We start from the raw sequence: 16,740 nt of genomic DNA, 5'->3' as shown, positions 1-16,740 counted from the left end.
TAGAGTTCCTCACAAATGTCCAGATTATTCTTCTAATGAGGCGTCGACCATGTTTTCAGTTCTTTGGAAGAAAACATCGCCCTTTGCCATCCTTACTTTTCTTTGACTTCTTCAAATGCAGCTGAACTCCAGCTGGTATTTTATTGGACTTTGCAGCTGTTTCTGGTCATCAGTTCATTCCTGCAAACCTCTGAACCTGAACAACAATGATGCTGCATTGCTGGCTGATCCCAAAAGGTTGATTCTGTTCATCTGGACGTTTTCACGTTTGCTCACTGATCAGGTGACTTCTTCAGTCTCAGCTGACTGCAGCTTTACAACCTTACAAACAGCACATTTGCACAATGACTGAAACCAGCAGCAGCAGCACCTGATATATATGATACTAATATAATACATATACATATATAATCCATACTAATGATGAAGGAACTGAGCTCACAGTCCATTGTTCATTCAGTGAACTACTCAGTTTATTTTGGGCCTCAGAAATGCTCACTCTGTTTGTACATCACTGATTGTCAGCAATAGACTCATTCTGCTGTGGACAGGAACACATGTGACATCACTTCCTGTTTGTTTGTGACTGAAGAGGAAGAAGTTTACAAGGAATCATTTAGAAGAGTTTCAAACATCAACTGATTGAATCCATGAATCTGAAAACGTGTTTGTGAGTGAAAGAGACAGACATGTACAGACTGAACTATCTGTTCAACAGTCAGAGTGTTTCTCTAACAGGAGACACTCTTTACACTCAGCACAGGGACACTGAGGAACCAGGAGACAAGAACCTAAACCCAGGATAAAGAGTTTGAGTGAATGTGGTGTTGAAGGTGTGGAGGTGGATCAGAGTGTCAGAGGAGACTCTGTAGAAGGACAGAGTGCCAGCAGGACAGTCCACATACACTGCTGCTCTGATAGAGACAGAGGAGGAGGAGGAGGAGATGGATGTGTGTCTGTTATTGTGCCAGACATAACGAGGACCATCATCAGAGCAGTACAGACTCCAGGACTGATCATTGTATCCAAACACACAGTCTTCACTGTCTCCTTTCCTTCTGATGCTTCTGTAACTCACTGATATAAAAACGTCTCCTCTCCACTCGACCTCCCAGTAACAGCGACCAGTCAGACCATTTCTACACAACAGCTGAGGCCACAAACCATCAAATCTGTCTGGATGATGAGGATATGACTGAACCTCCTCCACATGTGTCACCTTCCTGTTGTTGTCAGACAGTTGGAGCTTTGTGTTCACTGTGTTTGTGTTGATTGTGAGTTGACAGGAATCTGATGGAGAGAACAAACACAATCCAGCTGCAGTTATTGATCCATCATCTGTTCATTGATTGACACTTTGATGATGACTCCTGACATGATGAAGATGGTTGAATGTGTGCTGCTTTGTTTTCATGAATCCCATTAAAAACACACTTACACTTCCTCAGACCTGGTCTCAACCATCGGACTCCAGCAGGCTCCACCCTGAAAGGAGGAGGGGGGTCAGAGCAGCACAGTCAGCATGCACACATGGACATTACATGGCTCTCACACACACACTGTTACACACTGAGCTCAAAGCTCGGCTCCACTGTTTTATTCAAAGAAATCTACATTTATTTATCAGCACATTTAAAAACAGGTTGAGCCAAAGTGCTGCACAGAGTAGAGATAAAATAGGAAACATACACAGTAATTACTATAAAGACTCGTCAGAATTGAAAGCTACAGAGTACAAATGTGTTTCCAACCGGGTTTTAAAAATGTCGAGTGTTGGTGACGACCTGATGTGAAGGGCGACTGTTCCAGAGTTTGGCTGCAGCGATCGATAAAGCTCACCTCTGTTTTTACGGCTAGTTCTGGTCAGAAGCTGCTTATCTGCAGACCTGAGGGCTCTGCTTGGATTATTTTTGTTAAAGAGAGATAAGATGGAGCCAATCCACTCAGAGATGTATGTATTGTTTTCTACCTTTGTGTGAACAACTAAGGTGTGTTGCTTATGAAATCCATGAAGTGCTACAGAGAAAATTACATTTTATTCATGTAATTAACACATTTTGAACTGTTAAAGAAATATAACAAAGCAAAGACACCCAGCTGAACTAAAATGATCCAGCAAACAAAAACTGTTGTGAGCCGCCACCCTTATATCGCCTTTGGGCTTTTGGACCCTTGACCTGACTTTTAAAAACTAATTGGAAAAAAAACACTATGCTGCTAAAAAAAATTAAAGAAAAATAGATATTTGCAAAATTCTGCCTAAATATGTATTTTACCTGGTTAATGTGTGTGGCGGGGCGTGGTCTGCAGCGCCACTGCAGGGGGGGCGCACCTGAGCGACACCCGCAATCACGCCTCGCCGCCTTAACGTCTGTGCTCTCTCTGCTGTTGTGTTGTTGTTGGTGTGTGTCGGGCTGTGAGCTGCAAAGCTACAGCCGGCTGTATGCGTACAGCAACCGTGTGTGAAAAGTGTCAATAAAGAGATGCTGAAAAGCGCGTTCATGCAAACATCGTCGGGTCTGCCGTGATCTGTTTACAATGAGACTTCTGCTCCTGAGCCTCTGCGTACAGCGTCTGCAAATCGGGGCTGTACGACGTCTTACACAGGTATGAACAAAGAGTACCAGTCTGTGCATAGTGTAGGTATGTGTGTGTGTGTGTGTGTGTGTGTGTGTGTGTGTGTGTGTGTGTGTGTGTGTGTGCGTATGACAGAGTAGGTGTCCTCCTATACCATAACACCTGAAATAATACCTCAACTAAAGCCAATTGTACTAAATGCACTATATGTGCACTGTTACAAGAATGTTTTTCGTTCTATTGTTTTCTATTAATTTATATAATTTTAAGTTAAGCAGGACAGAGTTCTTTTAAAGAAAGATTTACTTATATTCTCAAAAGTTAAGCATGACAGGCTTCTGTTTAAGAAAGAGACCTGTTTTATTGTGTTAATGTTGTCAGTTTGAGCTAAAAATAAATGGCTAAATGATCATTTGTTTCCCATGTGTTCATATCACAAAGAATATGCATCTACTTAAATCAAATTCAAATCAAATGGTTAAAAAAACAATTTCACATACAAAAAAAGAGCTACAAAATTCACCACACTGGGAAGGGTGAAGACAACTGGGTCGCCCGGCCCTGGCCACCAGGTGTTCCTTATTTATTTTTCAGGGAGTTGGCAACCCTATAAGGATCAAACCTCTATCATTATGCAATAGATTATAAAACTAAGCATATATGAGTAAATATTTCTAAGCACAAATGACAATCAACAATATAAACCTTACAGCTGGTTTTAATAACAGAATTTATTTGTTTCTTAAATGAGAAAGAGCTATCAAGAAACACTCCTAAATCTTTAGGTTCTGAACTTTTCCAGTCGACCAAGGTCAACATTATTCGATAATGCTAACTCTTTTCCCTTGCATTATAACGATGTGATGAGTTAATGCTAAATAGGCTGCCATTAGCGGCTAATTCTAATTAGGGGTGAATAATTATTACCAGCTAATGCTAATATCGTTTTCCCTTCCCTTTTAACAATGTAAGCAGCTAGTGCTATGTAGGCTGATGTTAGCAGCTAATGCTAATTTGATATGAATTAGCATTATATTAGTGAGGAGTTAATGCTAAGTAGACTGCCATTAGTAGCTAATAGTAATTTTAGGTGAATTATCCGCTTATGCTTACAATGTCTTTTCGATACAAAGTCTACCGTCATTAACTAATGCTAAATTGAAGTGAATAAGCATTAGTAGCTAATGCTAATACCATATTTTTTTGCTAGGTACGTTGTCGTTATTAGCTAATGCTAATTTGAGTTGAATTAGTATTATCCGCTAACGCTAAAAATGTTTTTGCTAACTCTTGTCCCTTGTATTATAACAATATGAGCAGCTAATGCTAAAAAGGCTGCCGTTATTAGCTAATGCTAATTTGATGTTTGTTAGCATTATCCACTACTGCTAACAATGTTTTTTCTTACTTTTTATTATATTTTAACAATATCAGCAGCTAATGCTAACACTACTTTTATTTCAGTTAAGCCTATTTAGCATTAATTAACTTTATTTAACATTAAGAAGTTTATGCTAAATAGGCTACCATTAGTGGCTAATGCTAGTTTTAGGTGAGTAAGCATTGGCAACTAATGCTAATACCATATTCTCTTGATTTATAACAATGTACGCAGCTAATACTAAATAGGTTGCCATAATTAGCTAATGCAAATTTATCCGCTAATGCTAAAAACTTTTTAACAAGTAGCTAATGCTTATATTATTTTTCCATCAATTTTAACAATGTGAGCAGCTAATACTGAGTAGGTTACCTTTATTAACTATTGCTAATTTGATGTGAATTAGCATTATCAAATAACGCTAACTATTTTCTCTTGATGTGAGGAGTTGTGCTAAGTAGGCTGCCATTACTAGCTAATGCTAATTTGAGTTAACATTATCATATAATGCTAACACTTTCCCCTTCCCTTTTAATAATGTGAGCAGCTACTGCTAGGTAGGCTGATGCTAGCAGCTAATGCTAACTTGACATGAATTAGCATTAAATTAGTGAGTGTTTAATGTTTAGTAGACTGCCATTAGTGGCCAATGCTAATTTTAGGTGAATGGGAATTGGCAGCTAATGCTAATACCATATTTCATTCTCATTCTGTTGTTTGAGAACAATAATAGAAAAATGTAAACTTGAGAACAAATTTATTGTGAATTCAGCTGTGAATGTAGAGTTTGTCATTATTTAAGCTTCCATTTCCAAATGTTAGCTGCTCCTGTCTGTCTCTTTGTCACGCACACAGACTGAAATGATTCACAGCCTTGTTTCATCCTTCTGTCACTGTGGACATACAGCATGGGAAACATACACATGGCTGACACTTTATTAGGTACACAGTGGGATCTATCTCAGGTACACCTGTGACCTAAATGTTCCTGCAAACAGACTCCTTGGAGACCCACTACATAAATATCCATGTACTCTTCCTCCTCTATCAGATATTCTCTCCATACCTGAGAGTGTCCAGGCTCCAGCCTGGATCCTTCAGTCCAGCTGACAGCAGCTTCATTCCTGAGTCTCCTGGATGATTGTAGCTCAGGTCCAGCTCTCTCAGATTGGAGGGGTTGGAAACCAGAGCTGAGGCCAGAGAAGTACAGCCTTCCTCTGTGATCAGACAGCCTGACAGACTGCAGACACACAAAACAGCAATCCATCAGTCACCAATAGGGATGGGTATCGTTTAGGTTTTATCCGATACCGGTGTCAAACCAGTACTTTTGAAACGGTGCCGGTGCTCAAACGGTGCTCAAACCGGTGCTTAAACAATGGAGAACACACACTTGTCCAAAAACCTCTCATGTTCAGCTGTTTTTTGTAAAAAGATAACAATGTTAGCCTTTTCTGCAGCTATAGGGTATATATGGTATTACTTTTAGCTTAATCAATGGAAAAAACACAAACTTTGTCCAAAAACCTCTCATGTTTAACTGTTTCCCACTTTTTCTTTGGTCATTTTAGCCTTTTTGACCAGGTTGAAGGGAGTATCTGCCATCAAACAAGAAGACAGCTGCATGTAACTACGATGGTGTTTGCTAGTTCACCTTACGTGCATTAATAATAACGTGGTTAGCGTACTCAACGTAAATTACACACGAACAGCATTAAGCTACTCATGCAGCTGCTGCTGCCATCATCATCCTCATCATTTCTGCTACACTGGCAGGGCTGGGGGCCAGGACTCTCCTCTTCGGGTTTTTGGGAGATGTTGCTAAGTCCGGGTCCGATAACAGGCACCACACCCGCAGTTGAAGTGCACAGTGTGAGGTCTCGCAGCAAGCTATGAAATACGGCGCATTTCTCGGATTTAAAAAAAACAAAAACGCTATGCGTCTCCAGGTGTTTCATCAGATTTGAGGTGTTACCTCCTTTGACAGTATCACAGTATCAGCTTAAAGCATTTGTTGCAGGCTGCTGAGTTTGCATCTTTTGCTGTGAAGTACAGCCAGTAGGGCTGCACGATTTTGCATAAAATGAGAATCATGATTTTTTTGCTTAGAATTGAGATCACGATTCTCTCACGATTTTCTTTTCCAATATAAATATTTATTGCACTTATTAACTGCACATCAACTTCGTAACAGTTGAGACTGAACATAAAAACAATAAATAAACATAAAAACAATAAATGTCTCACATTTTGTGGTTGCCGCAAAATGTTGTACTGCTTGAAATTCCGTCTCCACCGTTGCTCGACACTGCGTGTATAGAGCAGGTAGTGCAACAATAGAAAAATTGTTGCGGGAGGGCACTGTGTAGCGTTTGTCTAGGGTGTTGATCATTTTCCTAAATCCCTCGTTTTGCACAGTGTTGATATATCTTTGGTCAGGTGATAAGTAATAGCCTCCGTAATTTCTTTGTGCCTGCGGGAGTTCGACGTATATAGGGAAGCGCTGTATAAGGTTCCCGTTATTGATGTTTGGGTGGTTGACCGGGACGGATTTTCTCCTGTCACTTTCTCGTCATCCCTGACGTGTTCTCCGTTGTTTTTCCTGCCAATTTGAGCATCACGGCACAGCTTCTGTATCACGTGGTATAAGGCTCCGCCCTTGTCATTTGTTGAGCAGGAAGAGTGAGCGCTTGTTTTCATGCAGATTACGTCCCGGATCAAAATGCGGTACAATCGTCGTCGTCTTTCTTTCTTTCTTTTTTTTTTTTTTAAATCGGTGTCATTTGGAAATGAAATCGCACATAAGTATGAATCGAGATCGCGATTTTCTAACGATTAATCGTGCAGCCCTAACAGCCAGACTTTTGACCGCTTTGCCTTGGGCATTTTTAATCTGTAGCTCTGTTCTAAAAGAACGGACGTACCTGGCCCCGCCTACTATCCTCGGAAACGTAAAATGATTGCCTAGAATCTAAAGTGTATCACATCTCAGCAAAAAAAGCACTGAAATAAAGCACCGAAATGTGCGCTACTTTTCGGTCTGGTTACTACCGTTTATGGCAGAACCGGTGCCATGATGGCACCGGACACCAGTACCCATCCCTAGTCACCAACCATTTTCTGTTTGTCACAATAACATCTATCCATTAAATAGATGATTAAATATGTTATCCATTCAATGCAACTATATTTATAAGTGACAATTCAAACAGTCATCTCAAGCTCTTTAACAGTGTGAGGTAAAAGCCTCCAATTTTAGAGAGAAAACCCCAACCATCAGACAATCCACTGTGCGCAGCACTTGGTGATGGTGGGAAGAAGAACTCCCTTTGACACAAAGATCCTCCCAGTGAAATCAGGCTCCAGGAGGAGCATCTACCATGACTGGTTGCAGGGTGAGGGGAAAGAGAAGAGATGAGCTCAGAGAGACAAGAACAAAACACAAACTAAGGAGAGAGAAGACAAAAGTTAAGGACATGCAGTAGTGACATATAAAAGCATCAGGAGTGAAAAGAGCAGGGCTCGCAAAATCGCTAGCCTGACGTCCCGGGGCTAGTGATATTTCCAGTCGGGCTACCAAAATCTATCTCAGCCCTGCCCGTCGGGCTATCATAGGAAGTAAAAATATATGACAATGCCTTTGCTTTCTATCGCAAATGTAGCTGAGTAATTAGCTGAGTCCTCATCAAAGAACAGTGCTCTTTCATGAATGCAGCACATAACTTTACATCGTAGAGGTAACAGGGAGACACATCGAGTTATCAGATAGCCGTCTTAACTATATTCTAACTCTACAATTTCCCGACTGCACTTTCCTCTTATTTCACGACACCACCCTCTAGTGGTGCAATATGGTATAGTCAGACAGGACACAACATCACTCACTAGCTTACTCTTCAAACGTCGCACGTGAAATCTCCCGCAGCAAGCTTAAACGTGCTAGAGGTTGACTGCGCAGAGAATTAAAAAAAAAAATATCTGGCATGTGTAAAGACAGATGGATTTACGCAGGTATTTTAGTTCTGCTGAGCCAAAAAAGACAGGTCAGGATGAAGAAGGGACAGGCAAAGAAAGGCCTACCACAAAGCGGAAAAGTTACGATAAGTCAGATTACGAGGCAAAAAGAAAGCGCAGTTTTTTGGATTCATGGACAAAAGAATTTCTGTGGCTGGAATATGACAAGGTAAATAACATGATGTTCTGCCGGGTGTGTCGTGAGTTTCCCTCTATTGCTGAGTCGACAAGCGCCTTTGTTACTGGGACCAGTAATTTTAGGAAAGACCCCATCAGAACTCATGAGAAATCTCTGCATCACAAGAAATGCATTGGTGCTCAGTCTGCAGCATCTGTCCCAGAACAAACACCAATTGCAAAAACCATACTAAAAATAAACCAAGCACAACAAGAAGTCCTGAAAAAGCTGTTTAGAACTGCGTACTATGTTGCAAAGAGTGAACTACCACTGGCAAAATTTAGCAGTCTTTGCAAACTTCAGAAAGCAAATGGCCTAGATCTTGGTTCCACTTACCTCAATGACCATGCTTGCAGAGAGTTTATTGGAGCAATAGCACAAACTTCAAGAGACCAGATTGAAAAGGAAATTCAAGAAAGCAGGTTCTTATCCATTCTTGCAGATGGCAGTACAGACACTGGTATAATAGAACAGGAGTTGGTTGACGTCAGGTATGTGAGGGATAATGGTGACATAGCCACATACATGATCAAATGTCAGCCAGTCAAGAGTGCAAATGCTGCAGGTATTTTAGAGGCTATTGATGAAGCAGTGAACACCATGGGTATCAGAGAGGACACATGGAAAAAGAAAGTAGTGTGTGCAAATTTTGATGGTGCTGCAGTGATGATGGGTGAGAAAACAGGAGTAGCTGGGAGACTGAAACAGAGGATACCCCACATCATAACAATCCACTGTGTGGCACACAAACTAGAGCTAGCCGTGCTGGATAGCGTGAAAGGCTGTGAGTACCTGGTGAAATTTGAAGATACACTGAAAACCATCTTTAAGATGTACTACTATTCCCCAAAGAAGCGAAGAGAGCTGACAGAAATAAGTGAACTGCTAAATGAGAGGCTGGCACATTTCAGTGGCCTGAAGAGCACACGGTGGCTTCCAAGCCGGCTGAGATGTCTAAAGGCTGTGGAAAAAAATTACACTCCCACTGTTGTTCATATGGAGAACATGGCAGAAGGAAGTGATGTCAAAGCTGAGGATGCAGCCAAGGCTAAGGGGGTGGTGCAGGAGATGAAGACTGAGAAATTTGTTCGCTTCCTGCATTTCATGTTGGACTACAGTACCATCTTATCCAAGTGCTCTACTGATTTTCAGCATGATAACCTAAACATCACACGAACAAATCAGTTAGTTGAGAGCACAACATCACGCTTACTCAGCCTAAAAACAAAACCAGGAGAATATCAGAAAACCTTGGACACAAAGTTCACAGCGAACCAGGATGGTAGCATTTGCTACTGTGGAACTCAGCTAACAAAAGTCAGCGACCTGCTAGAAGAGGTGAGGGAACAGACAAAGACACCTTTGGTGCAGAGATCCAGAAGATTATTGACAACACAGTCAAGTACATGGACAACAGATTTAAAAATCTCCATGAAAAGCCTCTCTCTTGTTTCAAGGTTTTTGACCCTTCCACTCTTCCCTACCCCAGAGAAGAACTAGCAAATTATGGGGATGAAGAGGTGGATTATCTTGTCACACATTTTGCCTGTTTGCTAGATGCAGAAGAAAAAGAGAAAATTCCACAAGAATGGATGGATCTAAAAGTATGGCTTGCAGAACGCCGGGGTCACAAAGTAGATTGCTTGTACAGAGATCTCCTCTCTGAGAATCCAGAACATCTCTCTCATATCTTGTTGCTGGTGAAATTAATGCTGACACTTAGTCCATCGACAGCCATCTGTGAGAGAGGATTTTCTTGCATGAACCGAGTGAAGACAACACATCGTACCTCTCTACACCCTGAAACACTGAATGACTGCATGCAACTCTCCATTAATGGGGAAACAGTTGAATCTTTTTGCCCTGACAAGTCGATTCGTTTCTGGATGTTTTCTAGAAAAGGTTCAAGACACCTGGATCATAAAACCCCGACAAGAACAAAGAGCAGTGAAATGGAGGGCAATGCACAGGAAGAGAAAGCTGATGAAGGAGATGCTATGCCTTCAACGTCGAGTGGCATTTTCTCATCCGTGACTTCAGTGGAAATTTCAGATTCAGGATCTGACACAGACTAATTCATGTTCTACACAGTTCTAACAAGTTCACAGAAAATTCTGTTTAATTAGAACCAGATATTTGAGTTGATTGTAATGTTTACACAGTTGCTGTAATTTGTGTTTTAACAATTTTTTGATTGATGTTTTGTTTCCTTTACAATATTATACAATAAAAATAATATTTTTTTTATTCGGGCTACTTAAATTTATTTCGGGCTACCAAAAACTAAAGAGTGCCTGCCCGAAGGGCTACCAGGGATTTTGAAATTTTGCGAGCCCTGAAGAGGAGAGTGGAGAAGAAAGCAGAGCATCATGGAAGTCCACCAAAGCCAGGCTTTCTTTGTGTTCACTGCTTTGACAAAACCTCAAACTGAACCTTAAGCTCCTTATTCCACACGCTGGGATCATTTGGCCTTCAGTGGTGTTCTGGCTGTCACACTGGAGTGACCAGAGTGCTAAAGAGTGAATCAGACACACCAGTGTCATCCCTGATATCTCCACTACATTTAATCATCCTTCAGCTTGTGGCTGCAGTTAGCTGGTTTGCTAGTTAGCTTGTCTGTTAGTTAGCTTCTCTGCTAGTTAGCTTGTCTGCTAGTTAGCCGGTCTGCTAATAAGCTGGGAGCTAACTCAATATAACATTGGTCGTGTCCAAATTCATGGGCTGCATCCTCCTGAGGACCTGGCCTTCGCGGTCTACGTAGGGCGGGTCCTCAGAAGGTCGGGTAGGCCGGAAGTAAATGGCTGTGAAATTGGACGGTCTAGCCTTCTGATTAACGTCACTGCTGTCTGGTGGAGTTTAATAAACTCAGCCGTCTGCTCCTTGCTATCTAAAATATAACAGGACACTGGTGTAAACTCTCGACCATCTCACACTTCTGTTTAATCGGTTTTCTGTTTGACGTTTATTCAGCTGTGTGAAAACCACCCAGGGGATTAATAAAGTTTTATTTTATCTAATCTAATCTAATAATTTTAATCTCAGCCAAACCGATTTACTCACGAACAAATAAAACACTGAAAAAAGCCAAACAATATCATTTTTAGGTTGTCTAAGTGACTTATATATTACGTTTAACCTGAGTAGCGAAAGTCCGCGGTGATCTGAAAATGATCGTTCTTGGCGACTTTAGTGACCCTCGAGCTCTCGGCTATAGCTATCGAGCTGGTGGGTAACAGACGTGTCCGAGAACGTCGAAGCACTTTTTCACATATGCGATACCTTGATAAACCGAGCAGATATTTGAAGTTTACACACCTACATTCTCCCCTGAAAATATGTTAAACGTTTATTTTGTGACCCAGAAAGATTAATAAATGTAATTTTAAAACTTAGTAGCGGCCGCCATTGCCGGAAACTGGAGTTTGGCTGGGCCGCGCTATGAATTCTGGGATATGGTGGGCCACGAAGGACACACCCGACCCATCCTTCAAATTCGGGGAAAAGGAGGACGCATTTGTCGGCTGCATTCGGAGGAGTCCACGAATTTGGACAGCCTTCGGCGCATCGCTGTGACATAATTGGTCTACAAATGCGGCCTCAGGAGGATGCAGCCCATGAATTTGGACACAGCCATTGATTGCTAAACTGTCTAAACTGTGTGAGCAGCTGTCATGGCTGCTCTGTGTTACTCTCCAGCATCTGAGTTTTTTCATCCTTACAAACTAGAAAACCTTCTTTTTCAGCTTCTCCACACCTGAGCTGTGGCTAAGGTGCTACCACCATTCAGTCTCGGTCTCTCTCACTCAACAATTACACTCGTCACCCAGACTAACACCACTCCACAAGTTCACCACTAAGAGGCGCTAAAAGACCACATACAGTGAGATCATCACTAAATGTCTGCTGTGAGTAAGTAAACTAAACCTTTGACACCAGAGACGATAACTACCAAAATAAAACAAGAAGTTAATAACAACCATGAGTGGAACACCTGAGTGAACTTAGTAATTGGATGTAGAGGAACACTGAGGGAAGTAAATGAACTCAATAATAATAGGAAAACTAAAATAAAAAACACTAAAGCAACCAAACAGAGCAGCTATAAATAAAAATAAAGTCTAAACTACAAAAACACCAAACCTGGGACTGTGACATATTCAGTCTATTCAAATGTCCAGCATGGATATATGAAGAATGTGACACTGCAGCAAAATGGAGCCAGCACTATACACAGTGCAGGTAGAGCACCACTTTCCCCTCCTGAGACGCCTGATGGTTTGCCAGAATGTCTTCGAGGCAGTCCGAAAGTCTTTTTCCATGGCCTCTCTGAACTCCTCCCACACCCGATTTTTTGCTTCTGCCACTGCCCAAGCCGCATTTTGCTCGGCCTGGTGGTACCTGTCAGCTGCCTCCGTAGTCCCACAGGCTAACTAAGCCTGATAGGACTCCTTCTTCAGCCTGGTGGCTCACTTCACCCCTGGTGTCCACCATTTGGTTCAGGGATTACCACCACAACAGGCACCAACCACCTTGCGGCCACAGCTCAATGCAGAAGCTTCCCAGTACACCCTTCCTGTATGTTTGGGCATGGCAGGTCTGTCCAGCGTCCTCCCCCGCCACCTGATTCAACTCACCACCAGGTGGTGATCAGTTGACAGCGCAGCCCCTCTTTTTACCCGAGTATCCAGAACATACGGTCGCAGGTCTAGTGATACAATTACAAAATAGATCATCGAACTGCGGCCTAGAGCGTCCTGGTACCACATGCACATATGGACACTCTTATGTTCGAACAAGGTGTTCGTTATGGCCAAACTGTGATTTGCACAGAAGTCCATTAACAAAACACCACTCAGGTACAGATCAGGGAGGCCATTCCTCGCAGTCACGCCCCTCCAGGTCTCGCTGTCATTACCCACAAGAGCATTGAAATCCCCAGTAGGACAACAGAGTCTCCAGGTGGAGCACCTTCCAGCACCCCACCCAAGGACTATAAGAAGGCTGGGTACTGTGAACTGCCACTCAGCGCATAAGCACAGATGACAGTCAGGACCCGTTCCCCGACCCTAAGGCGCAGGGAACAAAACCTCTCATCCACCGGGAAGAACCCCAACGTACCGGCAGCAAGCCGAGGGGATATTAGAATACCCACCCCAGCCCGTCGCCTCTCACCAGGGGCAACTCCAGACTGAGACAGAGTCCAGCCCCTCTCCAGGAGACTGGGTCCAGAGCCCAAGCCATGCGTAGAGGTGAGCCCGACTATGGTGCCTCCTGTGGGTGGTGGGCCTGAGGGAGGATGGGCCCATGTCTCCTCTTCGGGCTGTGCCTGGCCAGGCCCCATGGACTAAGGCCCGGCCACCAGACGCTCGCCCTCGGGGACCCTCCCCGGGCCTGGCTCCCGGGCAGGGCCCCAGTAACCCTATCCCGGGCAGGGTAAACTGTTCCTTCGATGTTTTTCTCATAAGGGTCTTTTGAATTGCTCTTTGTCTGGTCCCTCACCCAGGACCAATTTGCCATAGGAGACCCTACCAGGGGGCACAAGCCCCAAGACATTGCCCCTGGGATCCCTGGGACACACAAACCCCTCCACCACAATAAGGTAGCGATTCACGGAGAATAATTCAAAAAATTATTTAATGTAAATGCAATAGGCAGAGTGTTACAGGCGTCGCCCTAAAGAATGTCGCCTCATGGGCAGTGTAGTCTGTGCTGCAGGGAGAATGGACTGCCATAACCGTTATGTGTCTGTGAGCGAGGGAGGGAGGGAGAAAAAGAAGAGTTGAAAAGTACGAGTCGTCACTGAGTAGAAACGGGAGCTGGAAGCATGTAAATATAATAATAACCACTGCAGCCAAAAAGAGTGCCTGACGAGCCCAGTTGTAAGTAAGCTATTAAGACTCGACTGTACACTGTGTTCTGTTTTCCTTCTAAACAATAAGTTCCGTTGGAGCAGCCTTTCAACGCCTCTCTCTGTCTCTCACTAGCAAAGATGACCCAACAACAAGTAAAGCTAGTTTTCGACTACGAGCCTGACACGAACCCAACGTATTAGCCAGAGGTCCCTTTACTACGCGCAGAGTAGTTTTCTATACGAGATTGCTTCAAAAAGTGCAGCCTTACCTAATGTCCACCCTACTGTTACTGATTTTATATTAAGATTTAAACATCTAGTTAGTATTGGTATGGAGAATAGTCTTCAGTAATATTAATAAATCACACAGCAATAGTCAGTTCATGTAGTTGTAAAAAGCATGATAATATATTAAGTAATTCAAAGTATTCAGTATTCATTGGGGCATTTATTCTCTAATCTGTAGTGGAATATATTTTAAAAGTAACCTTCCCAACACTGTGAAGATGGGAATCCAGAAGACGTGGATGGATGGCAGCATCACCATGAAGGATCAGTGTGAGAATCATCCACAAAGAAAACCAGTCGCAGCTTGTGGCTGCAGTTAGCTGGTTTGCTCCTTAGCTTGGAGTTAACTCAGTAGAACATAGAATGCTAAACTGTCTAAACAAGGGCTGTCAAACACATGGCCCATCAGCCAAATTCGACCCCTGAGATAATTTCATATGTCAGTTATCAAAGAAATTTCACGCTTGCTGATATTCCATCCCAGCAGGGCTGGGACTTTATTCTAATGGACACATCATGTGGAAAAATCACATTAAAAGACAGACTGGGATCATGTCACTATTTAAAGAAAGGGATGGGGGCAAATGTTCAGAAGAAAGCAAGTGTAGTGGTACAGGCCAGGTACACACAGACACAGGTTTAAATGTAAGCTGAGTGCAGAATTTATGAATTAGAAGCTGGATAAAGTGATACCCATTTTCCATTGTGAAGGACAAAAGGTTTCAAACTTGTCCAGGCCTTAAGCCTCATGTCCGTTCTTTTCTTAGTGGTAGTAAACGCATAAAATTAAGACTAATGAAAACACTGAATTAAAATTGCTTCCTTTAAAAATACCAAGCTTACAGTCCAGTTTTGAATACTACATATATAAACTATATATAACAAAGTGCCTTTGAATGGCAGGGATGCAGAAATGTCTGTATGTAGCGCAGAGCCACGGCACCCCCTCTGAATGAGTATCACATGCGTGAAAATGCATTTGAAGAAATTTATAATTAATATTTCTAATTATGATCTTAAGTACCCAACACCGTGACTATGTACATATTGTCGGGTGTGAGAATATTTGTGTTGTGTGCTGTGGATTCAACTCTGCAAACTCATCACTATTTTCATCATCAAGTTTCTACTTAGACAGCAACAAAACAGAAAGCAGTTCCCAGGAACTACTTCTTGTTTTAGAATCTTGCAACATAAGAGTATGTTGCACATCAGAACACCTCCACATCTCCTCTTATTAAAGGATTACCTTATTATTAATTTGCTAATTCTGCCAGTTGATTAAAAAAATGTTTGATCTCACCTGAGAGTTTCCAGTTTACAGTGTGGATTCTTCAGTCCTTCAGACAGAAACTTCACGCCTGAATCCTGCAGGTCATTGTTACTCAGGTCTAGCTTGATCAGATTAGAGGACTGAGAGCTGAGAACTGAGGACAGAGCTTCACAACTTCTCCCTGACAGGTTACAGAGACTCAGTCTGAAAAATAACAGAAAAACAACAAAAAATTATTTTTGATCAAGTATAATGAGTTTATATAACATTTAGCAATATTCCATTCTCTTTTTGTCAGAAAAGTAACGAGCAACATATGGAGACAAACAGAGAGAGAAGAGAGAAGTGAAGAGAGAACAGAGCAGTAAAAGAACAGTGGATAGTTCAATGTGCTTTTGGTATCAACAAAACGTGTCAAATTTCTTTATTTTGTAATTGTTTCAGAAGAGTTCATGATTAAAACTTAGATAACAACTGAAGGCCAGGTCTGGATGGAACGTTGATGACAGTTACACCCAGAAACATTTCAGAAATGCCAACATGTATTCAGTATTGCACAAAGTGAGTACTGATTATCACTTAATAGTTGTATAGACTTTTCAGACACCAGCACTCGTTACTGTGGTTTTGGAGGTTACCTTGTTAGTTTTTTTAGTTGATCGCACCTGCTTTTTATCAACAAGCATATAAGTTAAAATGTACTCACAGAGCTTTGTTGGAGGCTTTGACCACTGGCAGCATTCTCAGAAGAGCCTCCTCTGAAGCAGAGTATTTCTTGAAGTCGAACTCATCCAGATCTTCTTCCGATGACAGTAAGATGAAGGTCAGAGCTGAACACTGAGCAGGAGACAGTTTACCAGTGGAGAGACTTCCTGAAGTCCTGTATTGTTGGATCTCCTCCAATAGAGATCGATCATTCAGTTCATTCAGACAGTGGATCAGATTGATGCTTTTCTCTGCAGACAGATTCTCACTGAGCTTCATCTTGATGTACTGAACTGTTTCCTGATTGGTCTGAGAGCTACTTCCTGTCTGTGTCAGCAGACCTCTTAGGAGACTCTGACTGGTCTGCAGTGAAAGACCCAGGAGGAAGCGGAGGAACAAGTCCAGGTGTCCATTTGGACTCTGTAAGGCCTTGTTCACAGCACTCTGGTGGAGAGACTCTTTCATGCTTAAAA

The 16,740-nt window shown here is 42.3% G+C and overlaps 1 protein-coding gene across 1 annotated transcript; it reads right to left on the bottom strand.

The window, feature by feature from the left end:
- Nucleotides 1-525: 525 nt before the first annotated feature.
- Nucleotides 526-16,732, bottom strand: LOC134621336 (ribonuclease inhibitor-like). The gene is made up of 5 exons (XM_063467790.2): nt 16,269-16,732; nt 15,593-15,766; nt 5,025-5,198; nt 1,439-1,485; nt 526-1,290 (listed from the first exon to the last, which is right to left on the bottom strand). Exons 1-5 carry the CDS (start codon nt 16,730-16,732, stop codon nt 755-757), a joined length of 1,395 nt encoding a protein of 464 aa, XP_063323860.2. The 3' UTR covers nt 526-754.
- Nucleotides 16,733-16,740: the final 8 nt, after the last annotated feature.

This window comes from Pelmatolapia mariae, linkage group LG3_W (genome assembly GCF_036321145.2).
Source record: "Pelmatolapia mariae isolate MD_Pm_ZW linkage group LG3_W, Pm_UMD_F_2, whole genome shotgun sequence".
NCBI classification, from domain to species: domain Eukaryota; kingdom Metazoa; phylum Chordata; class Actinopteri; order Cichliformes; family Cichlidae; genus Pelmatolapia; species Pelmatolapia mariae.
The sequence above is the reverse complement of the archived record's forward strand: the minus strand, read 5'-3'. Positions and strand labels throughout refer to the sequence as shown.